Source organism: Notamacropus eugenii, chromosome 4, assembly GCF_028372415.1.
Source record: "Notamacropus eugenii isolate mMacEug1 chromosome 4, mMacEug1.pri_v2, whole genome shotgun sequence".
In the NCBI taxonomy this organism is placed as follows: domain Eukaryota; kingdom Metazoa; phylum Chordata; class Mammalia; order Diprotodontia; family Macropodidae; genus Notamacropus; species Notamacropus eugenii.
Genome location: NC_092875.1, coordinates 2,535,368 through 2,562,327, shown reverse-complemented (window position 1 = coordinate 2,562,327; position 26,960 = coordinate 2,535,368). Strand labels below are relative to the sequence as shown.

Here is a 26,960-nt window from a genome sequence, read left to right as displayed (position 1 = left end):
GTGTCTGTGTGTGTGCGTGTCTGTGTGTGCGTGTGTCTGTGTGTGCGTGTGTCTGTGTGCGTGTCCGTGTGTGTGCGTGTCTGTGTGTCTGTCTGTGTGCGTGTCTGTCTGTGTGCGTGTGTCTGTGTGCGTGTCTGTGCGTGTGTCTGTGTGTGTGCGTGTGTCTGTGTGCGTGTCTGTGTTTCTGTCTGTGTGTGTGTCTGTGTGCGTGTCTGTGTGTGCGTGTGTCTGTCTGTGCGTGTGTCTGTGTGCGTCTGTGTGTGTGCGTGTCTGTGTGTGTGCATGTCTGTGTGTGCGTGTGTCTGTGTGTCTGTGTGCGTGTGTCTGTCTGTGTGTGTCCGTGTGTGTGCGTGTGTCTGTCTGTGTGTGTCCGTGTGTGTGCGTGTGTCTGTGCGTGCGTGTGTCTGTGTGTCTGTGTGCGTGTCCGTGTGTGTGCGTGTCTGTGTGTCTGTGTGCGTGTCTGTGTGTCTGTCTGTGTGCGTGTCTGTGTGCGTGCGTGTGTGATGGGGGCACAGCTCTTGCCTCTGTGTCTCAGGCTCAGCCCCACGTCCGCTCCCTAGCACCCAGATAATGCCTACGCAGCGTGACCCGTGGGGACATCACGGAGCCCCGGAGCAGTCAGCTTAGAGCGGGGAAGGCCGCCGCGGGTCTTGGAGCAGGAGACTGGCAGGGCCAGCCCCGGGGCCAGGACAGGGATTGGGGCAAGGAGCCCGGGGAGGGAGCTGGGGAGAGGCAGTGAGGGGCGCCCCCTCCGCGGCGCTGTGGCTGCTGCCTCGGCACAGATCGTGGGTGCCCCCTGCGTCCTTAGTTCCCCTGAAACATACTCGATTTTTCTCCACCCCCTTATTTAAACTCTTGTGTGACTCTTGATGGGGCAGCTACATGGCACAGTGGACAGAGGGCCGGGCCTGGAGTCAGCAAGACCTATCTTCCTGGGTTTAAATCTGGCCTCCTACAGTCACCAGCTGTGTGACCCTAGACAAGTCACTTCACTCTGCCTCAGTTTCCTCATCTGTGATATGAACAGAAGGAAATGGTGAACGCCTCCAGTGTCTCTGCCAAGAAAACTCCAAATGGGGTCACAGAGAGTCAGACACGAGTGGTCTTACTCTGTTGTATTGTACCCCCTAGCATTTGGAATAGTACCTGGCACAGAGGAAGTGCTGAATGAATGTCTTATCTATTTATCTCCCCGTACCTGCCCCCCCTTTCCCTGTCTCTCTCTCTCTCTCTCTCTCTCTCTCTCTCTCTCTCTCTCTCCCTCTCCCCCCTTTCCCCGCCTTTCTCTCTCTCTCTCTTTCCCCTCCTTTCTCTCTTTCTGTCTCTCTCCCTCCTCTCTGTCTCTCTGTCTCTCCCTCTATTTCTCTCTCCCCCTCTCTCTTTCCCCGCCTCTCTCTTTCTCTCTCCCTCCTCTCTGTCTCTTTTTCTCTGTCTCTGTCTCCCTCCTGTCTTTTTGTCTCTCTCTCTCTCTGTCTGTCTTTCTGTGTCTCTCTCTGTCTTTCTTTTTCTCTGTCAGTCTGTCTCCCTCCTCTCTGTCTCTCTGTCTCTCTCTTTGTCTCTCTCAGCTTCACTGAGAAGCCACATCACATCAAAGTGCAAATTCTGGGAAGCAGTCCAGGAGTGTTCTGCCCCTCTGTGAGCAAGATTGCTCCATCCAATGGAAGCACAGAAGGTGACGGAGATTCACTCCACTGTCCATCTGAACCCCGGCTCTGAAGCCACCTAACCCGCAATTTGGTCAAATGAGCCAAGGAGGGGGGCTCCACGAACACAAGCACAGTGGAGTTCCTTATAGACAAATATGGCAAACACTGTTTCATTGAAGTCAGTTCTTGAGCACACAGTCACCAAAGAGACCTCCGCCATGCCCAGAGCCACAGAGCTCAGGGCCAAAGCCTGCCTGACCAGGGTCTTCAGCAAGAGAACTTCGGAATCACTGGTTGTGCAATCAGGTATTAGGTGACCACAGAGGCTTCCAGCCAGACACATGGGTACTGAGCCAGGCTCAATAAACTCAAATGTGTCTAGTGAAGTTGTCAGTCGTAATCAAGTAACACATATTCTTACAGTGTCCTTCCCGTAATAAAAAGGAAATGCAGACAAGTCCTGTGGATTCTGAGGGCGCATGTTCTCCCAGTGTGCAGCACATTCTTCACACACAGTGTGACACTTTTTAGTGGCATCTACAACCAACCTGGGCCAGTAAAAACCCATTCCTTCTTCTCTTGGCTCCTCTCAACTCAGTCATCCTATAATGTGGTTGTCCTGGAGAGCACCTTCTTCCTGGCACCATGTGTGGGATGGGTGACACTATAATGTAGTTGCTGTCTGACAGTCGGAACTTGAGCGGATTCCCATCCCAGGCTTGCTCCTGGGATTGTATCACTCCCCTTTGTCCATTACCAGTCATCCTTACACATAAGGCATAAAAAGTTTTTTTCTATGAAATATGATTCCCCTATGCAGCTGATAGGCTGTCTGAGGGAGGTCTGTGCTGCCCTATGCTCGCATTCTAGCCTCCGGGTATCCCAGATAGTCTTCGCTCTGTTGTCACATGGCCTTTGGGGGAGGGCCTCAGCTTCTGCTTCAGTCTTCCCGGTCTCAAGCAGTTTCTGCTGAATCCATAGCAGGCTAGTGCTAGAGATGGACACATCTCTGGTGAGCACCCTCTAACTTGACACTGGCCAAACCTTGACTCCATCCACATAGACTCAGTTCACACTGAACCACTTCAAAGCCAAAAAATCTTCCAGGTTGTATGGGGCGATGAGGAAAGATACACCTGGTTCCTGGTGGTTATCACTGTCCTGGCACAGGACTGCTCACAGCTCATCCAGGCTGATATCTGCGTGCAGGACGAAAGGCTAAGTTGGACCCAGCAGGACCCACATTGGTGCAGGTGTGAGGCAGCTGAGTTTGTCTACTCATCAGTCCTCAAAGGGCTTTGTGAGTTTGAAGGCAACTTTTTATTTGCTACTCTTTGGTGTTTCCATCTCTTCAATCATGTGCTTCAGTGAGGCCATTCAGTAGTTTCCCAATGTCAGCAAAGATCTTAAATTTGCAGCTCTTGTAAAATTCTAAAAAACATTCTTAATTCTCAAAAGGTCTGTAGAAGGAACCAAGGATCACTTCTGTCTTCTTCAGACTATTCCTCGTACCTTATTGAGATACTTTGTGACCCTCATACTTAACAACAGCTCTGAAAAATCGTTAACTTGTTAATGTTATACCACGTTCTCTTAAGAATTTCATCAGTCTTTCCTTTTCCAGTTTTTCCAGTGTTTCTCCTAAAGATGCTGTCACGAAGCACACCAACATTCGCAATTACCCAACCAGGAACCAAGTTCATGTCTACAACTAGTTTCTTGATCGGTTTCTGGAAAGGGGCAAGTGCTACCTAAAATGTCATGGTGGCATTTTCTCAAACTAGTCAAATCCAGGTGTGCAGATGAAAGCAGTTTTCCCTTTGTCTTATTCTGTCTTTGGAAGCTGGTAGTAGCCACTGCAGTCGTGACACTATGAACCACTGGCTGCTAATTGACAATACCATGTAGCTCAAGCTCTTGGTACGGTGTAATGATGCACTTTGGGTTGGGTTGGGTTTGTTTGTAGTTTGTTCATCTTTCGTTGATTTAAAAAATTATTCATTTTGAACCTAAAAACAAAAGGAAAAAATTTCCAGGTACACAGCACAATAAAAAAGGAGGATTCATTGTGAAACTATACATCTCCATTTCACACTTTACTTTTTTCGAAAAACTATGAAATAAATACTACATATCATTTCAAAGGCACCCTGCTTTCCTATGCTTCTAAGTTTTGTTCTCTATAATGCACTTTTTTTCTCCCTCTCTCCTATAGATTGTCTGGCCATAGGCAGTACATACATCATTACCAGACAGAGAAGGCCTAACATCTGGGTTTTCAAAAGGGGGGAGAGGGTTGGGTTCCTTAAAATGGCCGCCCAGAGTTTCATCTGGCATGTGAACCTTCTTCCAAAAACTAAGTCCCAAAGCAAAACCTCACCTCAGAGTGTGTGTGTATATATATATACATATACATACACATACACACACACATATATTCTTTTCAGAGCTGGAGGGCACAACCCCTGGTGACCCAGCACCTCATTAGCAATCAGCTAATGGACCTTCATACAAAACAAGCCTCCCTCAATAGCCCCACTTGAGGCCTGACAATGGGAGGGGAAGATTTTTAACTCCCATCACACCTCCCCATCCCACATGAGAGACACAAATGGGTGTGTGTGAGTATAAAATCATACTATACACACTTCTAGCTATCAGTTCTTTCTCTGAAGGTGGATAGCATCTTCCTTCATGAGTCCTTTGTACTTGAGTTGAATATAATATACCAAATAACTTAGCTGTTCATAGTTGTTCTTTAAACAATATTGTTGTTACATATACAGCGTTCTCTTGGTTCCGATTATTTCATGCAAAATTGTCCATGACTTCTAAAAAGTCAACCAGCCCATCTTTTCTTATAGCACAGTAATATTCTGTTATGGCCGGCTCAGTGGAGAGACTCCCGACCCACGGGACGTCTCAGTCTCAGGCACGCAGTGATGAGGCAGGAGACAGTGATGTTACAAGCTCCGTTTATTATTAGCAAGTACAAGACTTATATGCTGTGCAGCCTTAAGTTCCATACTTGTGGCAAGCTCGTGCTGTGATTACTTTCACCAATCCTCTTTCAGTAACAAACGCACATCCCAATGACTGCCTCAGGATGTTCGTCAAATACTAAGCTGTTGACCTAAGACCCGAAAGCCTTGGGGCTATTGTATGAGATCCCAGAGGGCCGAACCAACAACCTTTGCTCCATTAGCACAATAGAGTGGGCTTATCAGGCCATCATGAACTCACCGAACTGTTGTGGTCCTCAATGGCTCCCTACAATATTCCACACTGGTCCACTTGGGTTGTTTTTTTAAAAGTCCAAGACATTCTCTTCTATTCTTTTGTACCATTGCTATAAGTGATATATTCAGGCTACTGGACCCTGTGAAGATGCCATTGGCCAGCACATCCTTGAGGTCATCCAACAAAGGAATTGTTCTAGATAGTTCTCAGAACAATTGGCACTTGGTAATCTGGACTTTGGGGGTTGCTGTTTGGGCACCACCTATATCCCACTAATGCAGCAAGAACACAGGTATCATCCTGCTTAACTTCTGTCTCAGTCAATCCTTTCATTCTTCTGGGACTGGAGAATGTAATTTCCAGTCTAACTTCTTGGGATCCACTTCTGTGTTTAAGAGCCAGTGTTCTTGTGGTGTTCATTTTCACAAGTCTATTTTCCAGGAAACATGTACATGGGCTGCAAGAATGGTGAAGCTGTGCAGGGACTGGGTTCCAGTTTGGTTTTTTTGCAGTATCTTATTAATATCTTGAACACGTTGGAAATTGGTTCCATCCACAGATAGGTGGCAAATGTGCACATAGCAAGGCATTGTTGTCTTTTGTCCTCTGGACACCCAGAACTTCCTTGGAAAATTTCAAGCTCATCTTCATGTACCCCAGATAGGAGTAATTTTTTTTTTCTCAAGTCCTCCCTTTGAAAGAGTATAAAGGAATTTTTCCAGATGCCTCTTCTAGAGTAACTAGGGCATGGTGGTGCTGATGAGGGTTGGAAAGGGGGATGGGTTGAATGAAATTCTGAAATCCTCCAAAGATGGAAGGCCCAGGGGCAGGTCACCTGGAATGAATTCGTGGACTCAAGCATTCTTGAGGTCAAAGATTTATTAAGCTTTTCAGCCAGCAAGGGTTCTTAGGGAAGCTGCAACCTTAGAGGGGTACAGTCAAAGTTTATATAGTACATTCTATAGTTGGTTGGTTGTTATCCTTCATCTTGGAAGAGGACCAAAATGACATCACCATTGTAAAGTGAAATTTCAGCGTGTCCGACTGTGGCTAATCAGACCAATATGAGCTTGGGATGCTCTATGACAGGTTGGGCACAGATTGTCAGTGTGAATGTTTGGGGTGGATATCCCAAATTTGTGCATCCTACATTCACTTTGTGCTGTCTCAATTCTGCTTTCCTCAAAGAGCACAGCACCTTTTCTTATGTGGGCACACCATGCTGAGCAGTCCTGTGCCAGTGTCCCCCATGTTGCAATCAAATCCAAATTTGAGAGAGACCTTGATAATGTTCTTGTATCATTTCTTCTGGCCACCATGTGATCGCCTGCCCCAAGCAAGTTCTCCATAAAATAGTCTTTTCGGCAAGTGTACATTTTGCATTTGAACAACGTAGTATATTCTATAGTATAACACGTGCTAAGTGTGATGACTGGGTGATTTGGGGTGGGATTAGAGAGTACTTAGTTCTTAAAGGAATATGCCTTTTAGTATCTACTGTGTAGGTATTTTACTGAGATTTACTGAATATTTTACTCATCAGGAAATAGCCCAAGGGGGGCTATGTGGAGGTGTGGTTTTAGGCCTGAAACATCACTAAGTCAACTAGTGTTCAGGAGTGACTCAGGAATACCAGGCTGCTCTCATCAATGTCTGGTTAGACAAGATAAATGTAAGGGAGTATACAGACGTCTAAGTCTGGGATACAAATGATTGGTCAATGAGTAGTAAATGTTGTTATGACCCAGTGCACAGCCCATTCAGTTAGTACACAGCTTGTTCAGACTTATAAGTTCTATAGGTACAGCTGGCTGCTGTATCAGGAAGGGAGATAACGGTTGTTGCTGGGGCAGGCTGTGTCCTTGGGCTGGGGAGAAGCTGCCTGGGACAGAGTTTTGAGGCTAGGGAGAAATGTGATTTTTAAAGAGAAATGTGATTTTAGGATTGGGACCCAAGTACATGCACCCAAGCACCCCGTCAGTGTCTTGCTCTTCATTGCTTCCCATTATCCCAAGTCCTCCATCGTCGTTGTCATCTCCATGCAGGGAACTAGAGTTCAGGGGCAGGAGACTAAGAATGAAGAGATGATGACATTGTGCTGGTCTCCTTTGGCTCCAGGGAGAAGCTTCCTTTGCTTCCATGACCCCTTTCCTCAGGTACCATCTAGATTTGCCCTCACCTACCCCAAGAACCAGGATCAAATGTATCAATTGCCTCTCATTGCCCCACTCACCATCATGTGACTTTCTGGACCCAAATGCTGCCTTCTTAATCATCCCTCCTCAGTGGGTGTTGTTTCCCCTATCAGAACATAAGTTGCTTGAAGGCAGGGCAGTTGCTTTATATTTGTATCTCTAGTCCTTAGCACAGTGCCTGGCATACTTTTTCAATTGTTTTAGTCATGTCCAGCTCTTCCTGCCCCAACTTGGATTTTTCTTGGTGCATACACTGGAGTGGTTTGCCATTTTCTTCTCTACTTCATTTTACAGATGAAGAGACTGAGGCAAACAGGGTGAAGTGACTTGCCCAGGGTCACACAGCTAGTAAGAGTCTGAGGCCAGATTTGAACTCAGGAAGGTGAGTCTTCCTGACTCCAGGCCTGGCTTTCCATCCACTGCACCACTTAGCTGCTCTCATAGTAAATACTTAATAGATGCTCATTCATTCATTCATTTTCTGATAGCTTTCAGCTTCTCTAACACCAAAACCACATCCTCCTTAGGAATAAATCTAGCCTGTTTATGGCCATGTCTTCCACAGTTGTGATGGAATGTATACTACTGTCTTTCTCCTTTTTGCCTCATGGTGGTGATCACATGTTAGTCTGTCAGTCAACAAGGATTTATTGTGCTGTGTTACTAATGACAGCAATGTCTCAAAGACATTTTAAACTCAATATGTCCCAGAGCAAACACATGCTCTTCCCCCCCAAACCCATGGAACAAAAATCCTCGTACTAAGAGGCACAAAAAATGCTAGAGGGACAAATTTTCCACCATGATTCCTGGGCACTTACCAGGAACCATCATAGTGCTGCAATGATGGGGGCTCAAGATGCCCATGACTCAGGTAACTAGCATTGCTACACTTCTTTCAATCTTCCCTTTGAGCCATGGACCAACTGGCTTATTTCTGATTTTAAACGAATACATTTATTTATTTAGTAAATTGATTTGTTTGATCAAATGAATTGATTTATTGAAACAAACAGAAATTTGTATTCTTTTTGTCCATGAGCAAAACTGTTCCTTTATTTTTACAAAGAAATGCATTTCTCCATTTTGTGGGTGACCTTTTCAAAATGGTGCTTTCCTAAATAGGTCCAACCCTAAGGAATAAACATCAGAAATATTCTAAAAATTCCCCCATCACACTTAAAGCCAACCTTTAATAAAGCAGCCTTGGCAAGAAAAAATTCTTGCCACATTGGCTATCCTCCATATCTTTTGAACTGGGTATCTCCTCCCAAATCCCAAATCCCAAGAAATAGTTGGTGTTATGGGGGGGAGGGGACACAAACAACCAAAACCAAAACAAAACTTGCCTTCACAGACAGAACTTGTAGCCTCAAAAATGCAAAAACAGCCTTGCCAGACTCAAAAGCCAGACGTGTTCCAAAACACCCTCTGCAAAAGAACAAAGTGGCCATGAAAAATCATTGTGTAACTTGCTGATTTTCAAATTAATCACCTCTCTGGCAGCAGATACATTGCAGCGTTAGTCTTTGATAAATTTATTTTTTCAGTAAGCAATTTTATTCACTTATTATTCACAAAGAAATGCATTTCTCTAGATCTTTCTGTGTGACAATTTCATCAAAATGAAAATTGTCAGTATCTGCGGCCCTGCTGAACCAAAATCTGAAAAATATCCCAAAATGTCGTGATCAAACATATAAGTACATTTTAAGCTCAACGCTCTTTCAAACTTGCCACGTTGGCAATGGCCCCAGTGGTATGTAAGACCCTGCATTTTAAATTAGTAACCTCTCTGGCAGCAGCTAAGGGGCAAAGTTGGTCTTCAGTTTTCCATTCTTTTGATTTGACTTCACAAAACTTGAATCTAAGCAGTACAAAAATGAATAAAGAGGGACAAGATGCCTTTTATTTCTAACATCTTGACAAGAATCATCCTTCTTCCAAAGGCTAGGGAGCCCAAGAGCCCCCTTGGGGGGGGGGGGGAGTTTGGCAGTCATTGCTGTACTTTTTTCAGTCTTTTCTTTGAACAAATTAACCACTTGAGTTTTTTTCCCCTGATTTTAAGGGAATAAATTTATTGATTAGCCTCTCACTGTGCTGAGGACAAGCTGACAGATCCAATCTTGGATTAGGAACTAGCAGAGTTCAAAACAGGCCAGTGAACCAACCTCCCCTCAGCTCACCCAATTTTGGGAGCTCTCACTACAAGCTTCATCTTTGCACATAGTAGGACAGAAGCCAGAGCCAGGCAACCACCAAGAAAGATGCCCTCAGGACTGTCTTCATTTGAATCCATCCTTCACTCGGCCTAAAGGGCAGTGTGATGGTGCTGCTCCCTACTCAGTCCATCACCTCCAGGATCAAATAAAACATCCCCTGTCATTTGAGGGTCTTCATCACCTGGCCCCTTCCAAGCTCCCTAGTTTTCTTTCCTCTCCTCCTTTCCTTCCGCTTCCCCAGCCTGGTCTTCTTGCACCAAACTCCACCTCCGCATCAGTGTCTTTGTACCAGGTGTTTGTGCCTCTAGCGCCCTTCCTCCTGACCACCACCTCCTGGCTTTCCTGGGTTCCTTTGAGATTTGGCTCAAACTCCACCTCTTCTGGGTCCTGACAACTGCCAGTGCCTCCTCCTCGGAGATCGTCTCCCATTTTCTCCGTGTACAGTACTTTACACGGACTGACGATTTACATTTCCCCATCGGCACAGCACCCTGAGGGCCGAAGCTGGAACTAGAAAGACCTGAGTTCTGATAATGATGCATATAAATTCTGGACTTGAATAAGGGCCAAAGCTTGAATTAAGAAGAGTCTGGACCTAACAGGCTCCTTTGCTACCTCAAGTAAACGCAGAAAATGCCTTTTGTCAGCAAAGCGGACAGGGCTGACGGTTCACTTCCTTAGGAGACCCTTCTCCTCCCTCTTAGAGGCAAGGTAGAACAGGCGTCCTGGGTTGTGATTTCCACGGAAGCTTTGTTAAAGGCGCCCCTTCCTGGGTGGGCAGGCGCCTGGCACCAGCGTGGGGGCACGTTCTCCTTGTCATGTAAGAGGCATGGGCTGCGGGAAGGAGACGCGCCCAGCCGGGAGTCACGGACCCCAAGGGGCACGGCCTGGTTAGCTGTCTGGCAGCGCTGACCTCACCGTCTGTTCAGCCAAGAGCCCCCTTCTCAGTAAGATGCCCTCCAGCCCAAGGTCTCCGCGGGCAGTCAGCACATCTCTCCGGCTCCATCTTCTCCAACAGGGGCCTGCTGAATTAGCTAACGTCCGCGCGGCCTGGCGCCTCTGCTGAGACCCAGGCTTCGGGCCTTCAGCTCCAACGCGGCCCCGGGCGGGCCCTGCGGCTCCAGCCCCTCAGCCTCCTCGGCTGGACCGCTCTCCCGCCGGTGTCCGCACTGTCACAGGCTGACGGCTGTAGCCGGCACTGGCGACCGGAAACAAGGAGGCCTGCTTCGGTTCGGTTCTTCCGGCTCCAGGCTGGCCCTCTCCGCGGGGCCTGGCGAGCGGCGTCCGCAGGGAGAAGCGGCCCAGGCGGAGGGGCTCGGAGGGCCGGGCTGGGGCCCGGGTCCGAGGCTGCCTCTCGCCGGGGGCCCTTCCCCGCCGTCCCCGAGGCCTCCCACAGCAGGCCCCTCCGTCCCAGCAGGCCGAGCGCCGGGGGTCAGCCGAGGCCCGCTGCCCGCGGAGCTTCAGGCAGTTAATGATCACCGGCTGACCTTGTGGAGGGCGGGCGCCCCAAGCCTCATCCGGCCCTCACGACCACTCTGGGGGAAACTGAGGCAGGCGGGGGGGCGCCGGCCGGGGGCCCTCGGCCAGCAAGCTGGATTTGAACTCGCGCCCCTCCCTCTCCCCCGCGTGCTTCCCGCCCTTCTTTACTTCCGCAGAGCGCGGCCAGGGCCGAGTTCACAGCAGGCGCTTAATCAGTGCTTGCTGGGGGGGCTCAGGGAGGGGGCCCCAGAGGGAAAGAGAGAAGGCAGGAAGCCGCGGGTGGGGGCAGGGCGTCTCCAGGCCCAAGTACGGAAGAGCTCCGCTAGGGGGAGTAGCCGCCTCCGGAGAGGGGGGGCGGCAAGGGCCTGAACGTCCACGTGACCAAGGGGCGGGACCAAGGGATTTTTTTCCTGCCGGGAACCCTTGGCAGGCGCACAAGTCGCCCCGGCCGCCGGACTACATTTCCCGTGAGACATTGCCAGTAAAGTCCCAGAAACGAGGAACGCCCGGCTCGGGCGGGGCTGGAGGGCGCTTTACGTCACTTCCGTTTCCTGTTCGGCATCCTGAGGCCCGTCGCCTGAAGCTTCCAGGCCGCCTCTCAGGAGGGTCCCCGGGGTGAGTGAGTGCCGGGCCCGGACCCTCGGGGGCCTCTGGGCCCCAGGCCTCCACCTGGGGGGGTCCCGCTCATTGTCCTCTCCCCGGATCCTTTCCCTCCGTCCCGCCCTCGTTCCAGCCGGGGCAGATCCGCGCCCCCAGACCCGCAGCCTCAGTTTCTCTTCCTGTCATCCCCCCCTCCCCGGTGGGGGGGCGGTGCCTCGAGGATCATTCTTTGCTGCCCCTCCCCCATCCAGGGGCGGGCTGACACCCCCGGCTCCCCTCCCCCCCGCTGATGCCCGAGCCCTCCCCGAGGTGAGGGGAGAAGCCCCCCCCCCATGGCACCCCCTGTCAGAGCCGGCAGCGAGCGCCGCGACCCCCGGGGCTCCGTCCCCAGGCTGGTCCCCTAGTGTTGTTTCCCGTTCATCCCGGTAACGGCCTGGGCCTTTATCTCGCGTTAGTTGTATATGTTAATAAATAGTTATCGATAGATTGATACGCTCGGGGATCCCATTTTATTTCTTCCTTACCAGCTGTTCTCTAGATTTCTGTTTTCGCATAAGTTTGACCCCTGGTGGGACCGGTCGGGGTCGCGTGTCCGGGTTCAAAGATCGGGGCTGGGGGTGGGGCACTGTCCTGGGTCTGAGAGCAGTGGGCACCTCCCCCTCCCAGCCGGGCTCTGGAGCGTCCCTCCCGGCCCCGCCCCTCCCGGCCCCGCCCCTCCCGGCCCCGCCCCTCCCGCCTCCCTCCGTCAGCCCCCTCCCTTGCCCCTGCAGCAGCCCGCAGCCCTCCTCCGAGCCTTTGCAGCCCCAGCCCGGATCTGCCAGCCGGACAACCCTTCTCAGCCTCCTCCTCCCTCCTCCTCTCTGCCCTCGCACAGCCCCGCTGTGCCCTGGCCCTCAGTCCTGCCCCAGGATGGCAGCCCTTACTTCCCGGTGGAGGACGCTAGATCCCCTGCACTTGGGCTCGGCGGTGGCGGCAGCCGCGTGTCCCCGGCCTCGCTCGGGCCGTGGCCCGAGGCCCCGAGGGTGCAGCGGTTCCTGTTTGGGCCTTGTATTCCGAAATATTCTGCCCCTCCGTCCCTTGTGGATCAGGACACCCCCGGAGCGCTGAGCCACCCCCAGCCTCTCCCTCTCTCAGTCCTAGCTCCAGCCGCCTCCTTCCGCCCAGAGTTCCCATGACCTTTGACATTGGTCTAAACGTTTACCGAGCCCCCAGCCGCACCTGCCCCTCCTCCCAGTCCTCCTGTCCGTCTGACCGCCCCTGGAGTCCTGCGCGGCATTCTCACCCAGACCATGCCCTCCGGAGCCTGTGCCGGGCCCTCTTCTCCGGCTCTCAGGAGTTTAACGACCGTCTGTCCGATCTGCCTGTCCTGTCCCCATCTCTTACCTAGACCCAGCCTCGCATCCCTATGGCCGAGGTGTCCAGTGGGCCCTTAGACAGGACTCAGCCAGCTTCCCCCAGACCCTCCCCTCCTCCTCTCTCTGTCATTAGAGAGGATGGCACCACCCTCCCCATTCCCGAGGCGCGCCATCCCTCACTGTCTCTCTCTTCCCATATCCAATATGATGCCAAGGCCTGTCTCCTTCACCATGGCATCCTCTCCCTGCCCCCATCCTGGCGTAGGCCTCCTCACCTCACACCTAGAATATGGAGTGGTAGCTGGGCAGGGCTTCTGGCTGCCCCTGCAGTCCATCCTCCATTCAGCCAGAAGCGATTCCACTGGCTCCCTGGGCCCTGCAAGACCACATAGGAAATCCTCCGTCTGCTGTTCAGAGCCCACCCCCTCCTGCCTTTCCAGGCGTCTTTGCTCCCCACTACACACTCCTCGATCCTGTGGCATTGCTTCCTGGCGCTCGACCAGCAAGCCCGCCAGCCCTCTGCCCCAGCTGTTCTCTCTGGAATGCTCTCCCTCCTCATCTCCACTGACTGCCTTCCCTGGCTTCCTCTACAATCTCGCCTTTCCTAACCACTGTTAGTTATTTCCTATTTATCCCATGTCTAGTTGGTTTGTGCATGTTAATTGTCTCCCCCATAAGACTGTGAGCTCTTTGAGGGCAGGGACTGTCTTTTGCCTCTTTGTATCCCTTGTGCTTAGCTCAGTGCCTGCACACAGTAGGCATTTAATAAATGTTTATTGTTTGACTGTATCCTCAATGCCTTAGCACAGTACCTTATGGTGTGTGGGCATAGGTCGCCCGCCTCTCAGGAAGCCTCAAGGCAGGACAAAGCCCATTCATGGATCGTTTTTCCTTCTCAGACCTGCCTTCCATAGACGGCCCTTCCCAAGAGGAGTGAGTTTCCTGGGGCCAGGAATGGCCCTTGTGTTCCTGACAGCCAGGGCCCACCAGGTAAGTGGCAGTTTCCTACTCCCTGCATTGGCAGCAGGGTCCTCAGAGTGTGCACATCTTGCTGCCTTGAAGGCAGTAATTCAGGAGATCCTGGCCCTTGGTGAAGCTTTGGGGCACAGCTGGTAAGGACCTCACAAGTCACATAACAGAAGAGGAAAACAATGTCAGGTTGGAAATGGTGGCTTCCCAGGACGTAGATTTAGAGCTGGGAGGGACTGTGTGGGTCGTCTAGTCTAGCCCTTATTTTACAGATAAGGAGACTGAGAACCAGAATGGGTGAGAGGCAGCACTTGAACCCAGCTTCACCACCCCATCCCTGGTAACTCACTTACCAAGGCAGTCAAATCCACTGTGCTTCAAGTAGAGAGGCATGCAGATCAGTCTTATAATAATATAGCCTCTGGGGACAGTTGGCAGCTCACACATTGAGTCCCTCGGATCTTGAATCCCAGTCGTGGTTTTCTGTGGGCCTTTGTCTACTCAAAATCTCAGCTCAGGAATCCCAGCTGATGTTTTTCATTTACTAGTCAGCCAAAGGACACAATTTAGTTCAAAAGCATCTGAGATAACGTGGGAGGGAAAGTGTCAGTATTTTCCCCATAACCTTGGGCACACTGTCCTACCAGTGTTTGTTTCCTGCTGAGGCTTCAGGGCTACTGATGACTTCTGGTGGTGTTGTGTTGATCTCCAGTCACTCAGCCTGGTCCTTAGGGACCAGATCTGTTCGAAACAATATTTATTAGTTAGATCCAACAGCTGCTTTGAGGAAAGACCTGACCAACTTCACTTTCCTCACTGAGGGCCCCAGGTTTGACACAGAATGTCTTGGACTTGGATACTCTTTCCAGCGCTGCCCCAGAATTCTTAGCAGTTTCCTCAAGCTGCAGACTTCCATTAAAGTTGCAAATCAAGAATAGGGCCTGTAAGCAGAAACAGGTCAGTGGTGCATTTGTGGTGTTAGCTCACAACATTCAACCTCAGGGCCTCTAAGCTGAGAGTAAAGTTTTGCTGACCGGAAGGGCTGGGCCAGTAGCACCAGCCCAACTGTGTCTGGTCACGTAACAAAATACACTTTGTGCTGCCTGCTGATATCTGCGTCCACTCTCACTGACAAATGGGAGCTCCCTTTTGCCTCGAGCACTTGGCAGTTCAGCTTTCCTAAGTTTCCATTTGCCTATAAATATGAGACTGTGTCCTATTTCCATAGTCTACTGTTTCATGTCTCTTCGGCCCAGCCAGGACATTTCTAGTTTCAACTTGCACAAGACCTGATTTCATTTTCTCTAAACTCTTATTTCACATATTTCAGAGTGTATACTGTGTTTTTTCTTCATGGGACAAAAGTAAACTCTCTTTGATTGTGAGTCAGAGTTTGAGTCTGGCAGGATCTCACAAAGTAAAAATGAGAGTCCGTATATAGTGATGGAACCAAGGGACCCCCAATAGAACCGTACTGAGATTTAGATTGCACTGGTCAGTCTTGGGGGGATCTGACACTCCCTTGATGTGAAGAGACCAATGAGAACTGTGCTCAGATGAGTCTGGAGTGTCGGGAGAACATTCTTTCCCCCTCAGGGCCTGTTTTCTGCCCTCAGTAGCTAGCTCTTGGGTTCTGAAGGACCACTGTCCTGACGACCATTTCTTGCTGTTGGATTGTTCTTGTCCAGGGAAGAGATGACATCATTGTTTTCTTGTTCCAGGAGCTGAGATAAATTTTATTTCTTCAAAAGCTCTGACAAGTCCATAAGGTGAAAGTAATCTGCTGCTAAGCTTAGCTCCCTTAGAGACTGCTCTTTTATTTCTAATGTATCCTCTTGAAAACTGGGCAGCTTTTCTCCTAGAACTGCTCTAGTACTGTCTTTAGTACAATCTTGACCAGTTTGGACATAGCCAGGGTCAGCATAGTTGCTAAAGACACATTGGTAACTTTGGGGGGAAAACACCTTAAAACATCGGTAAAAAAATTCCTTTGGTAATAGAATAATAGTTGGTCAAAATAGATTTACAGTCACTATGACCTACTGGGATAAATGCTTTGCTGCCAGTATACAAAATATCCAATAGCTGGTTCATTTACCAAAAAATACAAAGTCCTTGAATGACTTGAGGGATTGGGTGAACATCAGTCACTAATCTATACAGCGTCCCAGGCAGAGCGATTTCAACAGGATGGGCAGAAACAGCGTGACTTAGTTTATTACAGTGAGGTAAAGCACATGGGTCTAAGCATGTCCAAGGTGTGAGCACCATGGAGCTGCCACCTCCTAAGGGGTCAGAGGTAGAAGAATGCCTCCTACCTTAAGAAGAAACCTTGAGGTCGTCATTAGCAGATTGGCGTCATGGCTGGAGGCAAGCACTGATTTCATTCCCAACAGGAGATGTTGGTCTTTGCCAAGAAAAAAAAAGTCACTTTTCTCTTTATGACTGATTAATTCTGACTGATGAAGAGCCTAAAAAAATCCAGATCATTTTCCTGAGGAATCTGCATAATCAGGTCTGTCCACTTGGGGAAGCAGGCTTAGGGAGTGAGGTGGCTGTCCTCTTCAGTGTGGGCACTTGTCTTCCCCCAGATTTGTCTGTTCTTCTTGGTGGGATGTTTTCACTGTGGGGGTGATGTCTTCTTCCACACAGGGAGGTCTTGGCCCTTGCCTTCAGGGCTAGTGCTGAGGGGTTTGCCAGGACCTTGGCTGCTGAGTAGCTTCATTTTCCAGGCCACCTGACACTGTGCTACCACTCTGGGTCTGAGGAAGGCAGTGTGCATATTTTTTATGTTCAGTAATTCAAAAGTACCATCAACTAGTTTTTGCTCAAATAACTGGCCTGACACAGGGATAGATAGGAAGTCCCATGGGTGTGCCTACTCATTTCAGGTGGAGAAGAGCCAGTCAACCTTTGGCCTCTCCTCCTCTTACTTATAAAATCAGGGCCTCTGGCCACTGAAGTCCATTCTCAACATAAATCCTCGTCTTCTCTGGGCTGTCCCAGCAGACTCCATGTGATGTGAACAGTAAAAAGGTGCTAAGCATGCAAAGTCTTGCTGATTTTCTTTATAGTCTGTCCTGTCAGATGAGTCCTCTGTCACTATTGGTAAACAAAGGGATACGAAGTCTAGGAATGAATCCCTTTCAAAATCTTTCAGTAACTATAACCTGTTACAGCACACTGGAAACAACACCTGCTTTCTTAGGACAGAAAGTGTCAGTCTGTCTTGAATGTAAACAGTTACAAAGGCATTTTGGCCTTTGAATAAAATCAGTGCCTGTTTATGGATGTGCCCCCATAATGGATGACCTGTGTAGTGTTTTGTGTCTGACAGATAGGACAGCTTGCCCAGTCCTGATGAGCCACAGGAGGAAAGTCGAAACAATCTAATGTTATCCTGATCATGTAAAAAACAAATGTCCTCCATCCAATCTCAGAAAAGAAATTGAATAAGCCGTATATCAACTCCCAAAGGAAAAATGATCCGATAACTGGGTGGACTTACAAGCATATTCTAAAATATATTTAATATTAATTCATTGCCATCTTACATCAGCTGTTTGAAAAGGAAAATAAAATTTCTTACCATATTTCTTCTGTCATACAGATGTATATTCTACAACATCAACGGGACCCTCGCTGCTGCTAGGCAATCATACTTTACTCCTTTATCTACTTATTCTCCCACTATCCACAATGGTTCTTCCAAACCTTTTCATCCCTTCTCAAACTCCCCCAGTTCTCTCAGCTGGGAACCTTGACCCATATTTTACTGAAAAACATTGAGACCTTTCACCAAGAGCTTCTCTTCTCCCTTCTCCTGTCACCAGTGCATCCTCTACCTGACTTAGGGGATGAAGAGGCCTTACTCCCTACCAAAGCTCTTCCCTGTATCTACCTGCGATCTCATTTCATCCCAACCCCTCTGACAGAGCAGTCATCCCCACTCTCACTTATGTTCAATCTCCCTCCCTTCTGGCTCCTTCCCTATTGTCTACAAACATGTCTCCCCTATCCTGAAAAAAGTTCACTTGATCTTTCCATCCCCACCATCTTCCTCTATTTTCTTTTACCCTTTGTAGCTGAACTCCTTGAAAAGGAGTTCTCCCTTCTCACTCTCTTAACCCCTTCTGATCCAGCTCCTGATGTCTCCAAAGTTACCAGTGATCTCTTAGTTGCCACCTCCAGTGACTTCTTCTTTATCCTCATTCTCCTGGACCTCTTTGTAGTCTTTGACATTACTTATCACCATCTGCTCCTTGACGCTATCTTCTCTCTGGCTGTTGGGACACCCCTCTCTCCTGGTTTTCCTTTTACCTCTCTGACCACTCCTCCATCTCCTTTGCAGGATCCTCCTCCAGATCATGCCCTCTAACCACAGGTGTCCCCAGGGCTCTATCTTGGGCCTTCTCATCTCCCTCTGTACTACTTCACTTGGTGATCTCATCAGCTCCCATGGATTGCATTACCATTTCTATGCAGATAATTCTTAACTCTACCAGTTCTGCTCAATCTCTCTGATCACCAATTTCACATCTGCAACTGCCTTCCAGACATCTTGAATTGGATGTCCAGTGGACCTCCTAAACTGAACATGACCAAAACCAAACTTTCTCCCACCATTTTCCCCTCCTGTCTTCCCTGTCACTGTAGAGGGTACTCCCATCCTCATTGTCCTTCAGGCTCCCAACCTAAGAGTCATCTGGGACTCCTCCCTCTCTCTTCCCAGCCTCCCCCACCTCCAGTATGAAGTCCTCTGCATGTAGTGGCTACATTTCTGGCTCAAAGATGAAGCCTTCAACCCAATTCAGTCTGGAGCTCATAGATTGGACAAGCCCCCACCCACCCAGCACTGAGTGATTGTAACTGCTAAATGGTAATTGTTTCTCTTTTACCCGGGAACCCTGAGGGTCTTCTTCCAGTTTGATTTATTTTTTTATTAAAGGGACCCTTCTTTGAGTAACTACTTAAAGAAAACTGTTCATTGAATTGGGTGTATCTCACTCAAAGTGAGAATGTGATAAGACCTTATTCTGAAAGGGCCAGGGTCTCACTATGCTTCTTGGGATGTATCCAGTCATCCTGATGAATATCAGGCCCCTGGACCCAGATGACTCAGGAGAAGAAAGTAAGGTTGGTGCCCTTGCACAGCCCTCCCTCCCTCCAATCAAAGTCATCTTCTTGATGTCATGGTCCTCTTCGAGACAAACACAACAACAGCAACCACCCCTTCTCCCCATATTCAATCTGTTGCCAAAGCCTGTCAATTTCACCTCTACCATCTCTACTATGCCCCCCTTCTCCTCTAATACTGCCACCCTCCTGGTGCAAACCCTTATCATCTCATGCCTGGACTGTGGCAATAGCTGCAGGGGTGGGGGAGGTAAGGGGGTGTCTGCCTCCCTCAAGTCTCTCCTCTCTCCAGTTCATCCTCCACTCAGCCACCAAAGTGATTTTTCCTAAAGCACAGATCTGATCTTTTCATGCATACACCCCCTACTCAGTAAATTCCAATGACTGCCTTCAGGATCAAATACAAAATACTCTGTCTGGCATTCAAGGCTCTTCCTAACCCTGCCCCCTCCTACCTTTCCAGTCTCTATGACATCTTCTTCATTGATTCTTGGCTGTCCCACAAACAAGACCCTCCATCTCTCAGTTCCAGGTGTTCTCTGTGGCTGTCCCCCTGGCCTGGAATTCTCTCTCTTCATCTACTGCCTTTCTTGGCTTCCTTCGAATCCCAACTAAAATCCCATCTTCTCCAGGAAGTCTTTTCCAACCCCTCCTAATTCTAGCATATTCCCTTTGTCCTCTATCCAGTTTGTTTGTGCATCTTTGTTCGCTTGTCTTGCCCCTCAGATTGTGAACTCCTTAAGGACAGGGACTGTCTTTTGTCTCTTTTTGTATCCCCAGTGCTTAGCACAGTTCCTGACACATAGTAGGCACTTAATAAAGGTTTATTGATTGACTAGTCTTAATATGTAAACAAGGAAGAATCAGAATGGAGAAAGGAAACTGTAGAGCAGTATTTCTGACTCCAGGGCTTAGTAAAATGCTTGGCACATGTTAGGTACTTAATAACTGCTAATTATCTTGACTAATGAGTTTTGATGCAGAAATTTTAAATAAAGTATTAGCAGGGAGACTATAGAAACACAGCACAGAGATGATACACTATGACCGGGTTGTATTTATGCCAGAAGTGTAGTGCTGATTCAGTATTAGGAAAACTGTAAATATGATTAACTAGATTAATAACAAAAATGATAAAAACCAAATGATTCAATCAACAGATGCAGAAAAAGCTTTCATATGTACATATTCTTTCCTTTGTTAGAATATATGCTTCCTGGGGCAGCTAGGTGGTGCAGTGGGTAGAGCACCAGAGCAGGAGTCAGGAGGACCTGAGTTCAAATCTCACCTCAGACACTTGGCGCTCACTAGGTGTGTGACCTTGGGCAAGTCACTTAACCCCAATTGCCTCATCCTGGGTCATCTCCAGTCATCCTGATGAATATCTGGTCACTGGATCCAGATGGCTCTGGAGGAGAAGTGAGGTTAGTGACCTGCACAGCCCTCCCTCACTCAAAGTCAAGTACAAGTCATGTCATTATTTCTCTGATGGCATGGTCTTCTTCGGCAATGAAGGACAAACGCATACACACACATATGCTTTCTGAAGGCAGAGACCATTTCTCATTTGACATTGTCCTTGGCCACAGTATCTAGAACCTATGCAGCCAGGTGGCAGAGTGGGTAGAATGCTGGCCTTGGGAGTCACAAATCATGAAGACCTCCAGTGAAAGAGAACCTGCTCCCTCCTAAGGTCATCCCCATCTGTCTTTAGACAACTCTGTTAAGAAGTTTTCTTTGACTTGATATTATGTTTATATTTTCCTTGTACCCATAGTATGGATATAAAATCTTTTCCTTTGGATTCACCTAATGCATAATAATACATTTTGTTCCAACTTCTCATTTTCAATACATATACATGCTTACATTTCTCATGCCACAAGTTGTAGCATCTGTTCACCACTGACTGTGGACCCTGGGCCCGTCAGTCTCTCAGGTTGTAGGCAGTTCCTTGAGATTACAGCATAGAAGGGTCTTATGGGCTAGGGGGTCCTTATATACTCCTTGCCCAAAGGACCCACAGCTGTGTTTTATGTCGCTTTCCCTGGGCTCAAAATTAGATCCTACTGTCCTTAGTCTATCCCATAACATCTGGCTCATATTAACCCTGGGATGTGTGTGTAAGGAAAAGACAGCTCAAGTTGCCCTGAGTCTAACTTGTGACATCCTAGACTTTCTCCAGCAGTGCTCTGAAGCTCAGACACTGTCAGAAGTGGTCCCTATAGTACACTATCCTGAGGTCATAGATCTAGAGATGGAAAGGGCCTCCTCCATGGTTTTGTTATACAGCCCTCTAAATTATAGAAATGAGTGTGTCACTCAGGTTGTAAATATCAAAGCAGGTTTGGAAACCAAGTCATCTGACTACAGAACCTGTGCTGTCTTCATTCTGCCATGTCTCCTTCACCAACTGAAGGATGGTCCCTGGTTGACATCTATATATCTGGTATTTCAGGGCTCAGTGACTTTCAGGGATGTGGCTGTGAACTTTACCCCAGAGGAGTGGGGACAGCTGGTCCCTTCTCAGAAGGAGCTGTACCGAGAGGTGATGCTGGAGAACTACCGGAATCTGGTCTGCCTGGGTAAGGACCACAAGCCCCTCCTGGGATTCTGACTGTCTCAGAGAGGGTCTGATTCTTCCTTTGGGAAATGCTATGTGGGAGGTTGAATGGTGAGTTTAGCTTAGCCAGCAAAACTCAAAGGTCTCTAATAGTTTTATGTCACCTGTATGCAAATGGAAAATTTTTCCACAATTCAAGAAGCATTGATTAATCTTGCCTTGAATACAAGATACTTTGTTGGACCCTGAGGACAAAAAGACAGATGATTCCTGCTCTCAGAGAACTTCTAGACTATGGGAGATATTTGCTCATAAACTGAAATCTAGCAACTTGATTATGTTGTCCTTGAGATTGTACCTTTCCTGAAGTCCAAAATTGTGCCTGGAATTCTCAGTGCTAAAACCATGAAATCTTTGCACCCTGTTAGGGAGTAGTTCCAGTGAACTAAGGCTGGATTCGCTCTTCATGTCTCCTAGGAGCACAATACAGGACAGTCTTTAGAAGGCCATGATTCATCTCCATGGTGGCCTTCCTGACAGTAGAGAGGATAGGAATGAATTCTGAGTTGACTCTGTCAACAGCCTTTTCATTTCCAATGAACAGGACTGGCAGCTTCCAAACCAGATGTGATCTGCCAGCTGGAGCGTGGTGAAGCACCTCGAATGACAGAGGGAGATGTCATCCCAAGGAATGACTGTCCAAGTAAGTGAGTGAACAAAAGAGAGATGGGTGAGTCATGGCACCCCATCATTCATCATTTCCCAAACTGAACCGGGCTGCCTCTGGGAGCATTAAGTTCCTCCAGAGAGGTCACTTTTGGAGTTATAGCCAAATTTCTTTTTCAGGTTTGCATTAAAGTCAATGACTTCTGAGTGTTGTCACAGTGGTTTAGGGTTTCTTTGTCTTGGCAATGTGTATCTGACATATTTTAGACAAATGCAGAGGAATCTTTTTCCTTCCACATGAGCTCCCTTCCAACTTGAAATTCTTTGATTCTGGGATAACAGGATCATATATCTGGAGCTGGAAGGAACTTCAGGTATTACATAGTCCAACTCCCTTATTTCTCATTTATGAGGAAACTAAGCCTTAGGGAGAGAACTGTGTGATTTGCCCAGGGTCACAGGTAATAAACCTGAGAGTTGGGATTTCAACCCAGATATTCAAACCCCTAAAGCAGTGATCTTTTCATTCCTTTGTGCTGTTTCCCTAAGACATTCAGAATGAAATTAACTATTAATATGTGTTCCTTAAAACATATTGTCTGCTGTTATGTCTTTTTTTTTTTTTGGTCATATACTGGGTTCTCTTGTGTATAACAGAAGCCTGGGTCTCTACAAAAGGAAATGAAAGGAAAACCTTAGAGGAGAATCTGAGGGAAGAGAAATGGGATTAATTAGCTCTCTTTTCCCTTTTGTGACCTTTCTCAGACTCAGGAATATGTTTATTAGGAATAAGGAGTATTTAGAATGATATTATCTTAGTTTTTCCCAGAAACTGAAGGGCAATCCCGGCTAGCCCATGCCTCCCAATCAGTTCAGGACTCTTCTCAGTGTTATCTGTCATTGATGATCCTTCAACATTATTTCCATATTTATATACAGCCAGTTCAGTTCCTTGGGTAAATCCATTAGAATGGAAGAGGAGATTTAAACTCCATTCCTATTGTTGCCAGTAATTAGTTGTGTGACCTTGGGCACATCTCCAAGTCACTAATGAGGCTCAGTTTCTTCATTTATAAAATGTAATAACTAATTTATCTCACAAGTGCTTTTGAGAATCAGTGTGAATGATGATTATATAAATTATAAATGTCTATAACAAACAGAAGATGGTATTATTTGTTCTTCCTGTTAAGGTTAAACCATTGGATTTATTTTCCTGGAGGAGACACAAGAAAGATCTAAGTGTAAGGCAGTAAATACATGGGGATGTTTACACTTTTTTTCTTTCAGACTGGAAGACTAGGCCTGAAGCCAAGGAATCAGTTCCAAAGCTGGACATTTCTATGGAATCATCATCTCAGAAAAGATCCACAAGATGGCATGGTTCCTTGGTCTATAACTTCAGAGCAGCCTGGGGATATGATGCAGGGTTAAAGAGTCAGCAGAGTAAGAAGACACCTTCTCGGCCAGGAAAAATCATCCAATGGAAAACTCCCAGTAAAGCACAAGACCAGGAATGTAACACCTATGACAGAAGCTTCAGTAATGGGCCAGCCATTTTTCCACAAAGAATGTGTGTAGCAGGGAATCTCCAAGACTGTCATGCAGGCAGAGAGAATATCAGGCTGTATTCAGACCTAAATTCATGTAATAGAATCTGCTCTAAGAAAATATTTTCTAAGTATAATGAGTATAGGAAATCCTTCAGTTCTAAATTAGACTTTATTGAATATCATAGACTGTATCCTGCAGAACAAATGTATGAACATCATGACTGGGGAAAAGCCTTCAGTAGCTGCCCATCTAGTAATTCCCATCAGGCAGTTCGTATTGGAGAGAAACCTTATCTTTGTAATGAATGTGGGAAAGCGTTCTTTCTGAGTATACACCTTATTGAACATCAGAGAATTCATACTGGGGAGAAACCTTATGCGTGTAATGAATGTGGAAAGGTTTTCCGCCTCAACACACAGCTTACTCGGCATTATACAATTCATACTGGAGAGAAACCTTATGAGTGCAATGAATGTGGGAAAGTCTTCCGCCAGAGTGCCCACCTTATTCGTCATCAGACAATTCATACTGGGGAGAAACCATATGAATGTAATGAATGTGGCAAGGTTTTCCGCTTGAGTGCACATCTTACTTGCCATCAGACAATTCATACTGGAGAGAAACCTTATGAATGCAATGAATGTGGAAAGTCTTTCCGTGAGAAGAAAGGTCTAATATATCACCAGAGAGTTCATACTGGAGAGAAACCTTATATCTGTCCTGATTGTGGGAAGGCCTTCCGCCAGAGGACAGGACTAAGTTATCATCGGAAAGTTCACACTGGAGAAAAGCCATATGAATGTCATGAATGTGGGAAAGCCTTCCGTCAGAGAACAGGACTAAATTATCATCGGAGAGTTCACACTGGAGAGAAACATTATGGATGTCATGAGTGTGGGAAGGCCTTCTGGCAGAGTTCACAACTTTCCCAACATCGGAGAATACACACTGGAGAAAAACCTTTTGAATGTTCTGAATGTGGAAAGTCCTTCCGTCTGATTGCACAGCTTAACCAACACCAGAGAGTTCACACTGGAGAGAAACCTTATGAATGTCATGAATGTGGGAAAGCTTTCTGGCAAAATGCAGAACTAATTTATCATCAGAGAATTCATACTGGAGAGAAACCTTATAAATGTCATGAATGTGGGAAGGCCTTCCGCTTGAGTGAGCAGCTTTCCCGACATCAGAGAATTCATACTGGGGAGAAGCCTTATGAATGTAATGAATGTGGCAAGGCATTTCGTGTGAGTGGAAAGCTGACTCAACATCAGAGAATACATAATGGAGAGAAACCTTATAAATGTCATGAATGTGGGAAGGCCTTTTGCCAGAGCTCAGAACTTACTCGACATCAGAAAATACACACAGGAGAGAAACCTTATGAATGTCTTGATTGTGGAAAAGCCTTCCGACAGACTGCAGAGCTCACCCTGCATCAAAGAAATCATACTGGAGAGAAACCATATGAATGTAATGCGTGTGGGAAGGCTTTCACTACCAGTTCAGCTCTTACTTACCATCAAAGAATTCATACTGGAGAGAAACCATATGAATGTCATGAATGTGGGAAAGCATTTTCCCGAAGAGCAACACTTAGTCAACATTTGAGAATTCATACTGGTGACAAACCTTATGAATGTCATGAATGTGGAAAGGCCTTCCCCCAAAGGGTGGAACTTATTCGACACCATAGAATTCATGCTGGAAAGAAACCTTATGAGTGTCATGAATGTAGGAAAGCCTTCTGGGAGAGTGCCGAATTAATTTATCATCAGAGAATTCATACTGGAGAGAAGCCTTATACATGTAATGAATGTGGGAAGGCCTTTCGGGTGAGAACACAGCTTACTCGACATCAGAGAATTCATACTGGAGCCAAACCATATTCATGTAACGAATGTGGGAAGGCCTTTCGGGTGAGAACGCAACTTACTCGACATCAGAGAATTCATACTGGAGCCAAACCTTACAAATGTAATGAATGTGGGAAGGCCTATAGGCAGAGGGCAGATCTTACTAGACACCAGAAAACTCACACTGAAGAGAAACCATATGAATGTAGTAAGTGATGGTAAACTTTATGTTTAGGGAAAATACTTTATTCAACATCTAGCTAGTTTGTATTGGAGTGAGACACTTTATCAGTACAATCAGTGTGCAAAGTACTTAGATCAGAAAACAAAGCTTCTGAAATTTTAGTGAATTTGTACTGTGTATGAAAAAGCCTTGTGAATGTTGGCAGGCATCCTTTTAGAACACAGGATGTAATCAACACTGGGGAAGCCAGACTGGAAATCATATGGACAGCTTTCACCTTCAGATAGCCTGGGCTTTCTGTCACAAAGGACTGAAGGGAAATCCCATGATTTCATTAATGGGAGGAGGCCTTTGGCTAAAGCAGAAACCTACCATCAGAGAATTAACATTGAAGAGAAACCTTTTAAATTAATATTCTTTGTTGTGATTTCATGGCATCCATTTTTATCGTTAATTTAATTTTCTTCTCTCTCACCTGGTGATATAAAAACTTTATCCATTTTGTTAGGTGTTTTTTTTTTTTTTTAAAGAACCAGCTTTTAGTTTTGTTTATCAGTTCTGTAATCTTTCTAAATTTATGCTCTATTTTCAAAATTGTCTTCTTGGTGTTTATATTTATTTGTTTTCCAATTTTATTATGTATGCAATTCACTAATCCTCTCATTTTGCATTTTTTAATGTATGTTGTGAGGGATATAATTCTACTTTAAGTGACTCAGAAATTCTGGTATTTTGTCTTATTGTTATTCTCTTTCATGTTATTGTTACTGTGATTCGTCCTTTGACCCACTTGTTTCTTGAGATATCATTGTTAAGGGTCTATTTAGGTCAGCTTCCTTTGCTTGTACTCTCTGTATTACTCTTTTCAGTCTGATTGTGCATAAGATAGCACTTTGTATTTATTTTTTACATTTTTCATTTCTCTGTACCCTAGTTTATGGTCTGGTTTTATAAAGATTCCTTGTGATTTTAAGAGATGTGTGTATTGTGTTCTCATTCAGGAAGCAGTCTTTCTGATCTAAACTCTTCAACAGTTCGGTTCCATATTTTTCCTTTGTCTATATCTCTGTTAGATCTATTTAATTTCTGACACATTGCTTGGTATACAGGAAATGCTTGAATGCTTTTTCACTTACCTCGATGAAGATCAGTGGAAGGAGGAAGAGAAGTCATTTTGTTCATCAGGAGATACTATAGACCACACAAACCAGAGGTCTCTGAACTTTTTTTGTCTCAGAGTTGCCGTTAGCAGTCTAATGAACCCTGCGGTATCTTCTTCAGAATAATGTGTTTTT

The 26,960-nt window shown here is 46.8% G+C and overlaps 1 protein-coding gene across 2 annotated transcripts in view; it reads left to right on the top strand.

Moving 5' to 3' along the window:
• Positions 1-26,638, top strand: part of LOC140502787 (uncharacterized) — a 51,466-nt gene extending 24,828 nt beyond the window's left edge. Inside the window, exons 2-5 of one of the 2 annotated variants that reach the window (XM_072606781.1) lie at positions 13,637-13,727; positions 21,301-21,427; positions 22,010-22,108; positions 23,362-26,638. In XM_072606781.1, the coding sequence (XP_072462882.1) occupies positions 13,692-13,727; positions 21,301-21,427; positions 22,010-22,108; positions 23,362-25,697 (2,598 nt within the window). In that variant the 5' untranslated portion in view covers positions 13,637-13,691 and the 3' untranslated portion in view covers positions 25,698-26,638. The remainder of the gene's footprint in view (positions 1-13,636; positions 13,728-21,300; positions 21,428-22,009; positions 22,109-23,361) is intronic. The other variant, XM_072606782.1, reaches the window with a different exon arrangement.
• The last annotated feature ends 322 nt before the right edge of the window (positions 26,639-26,960 follow it).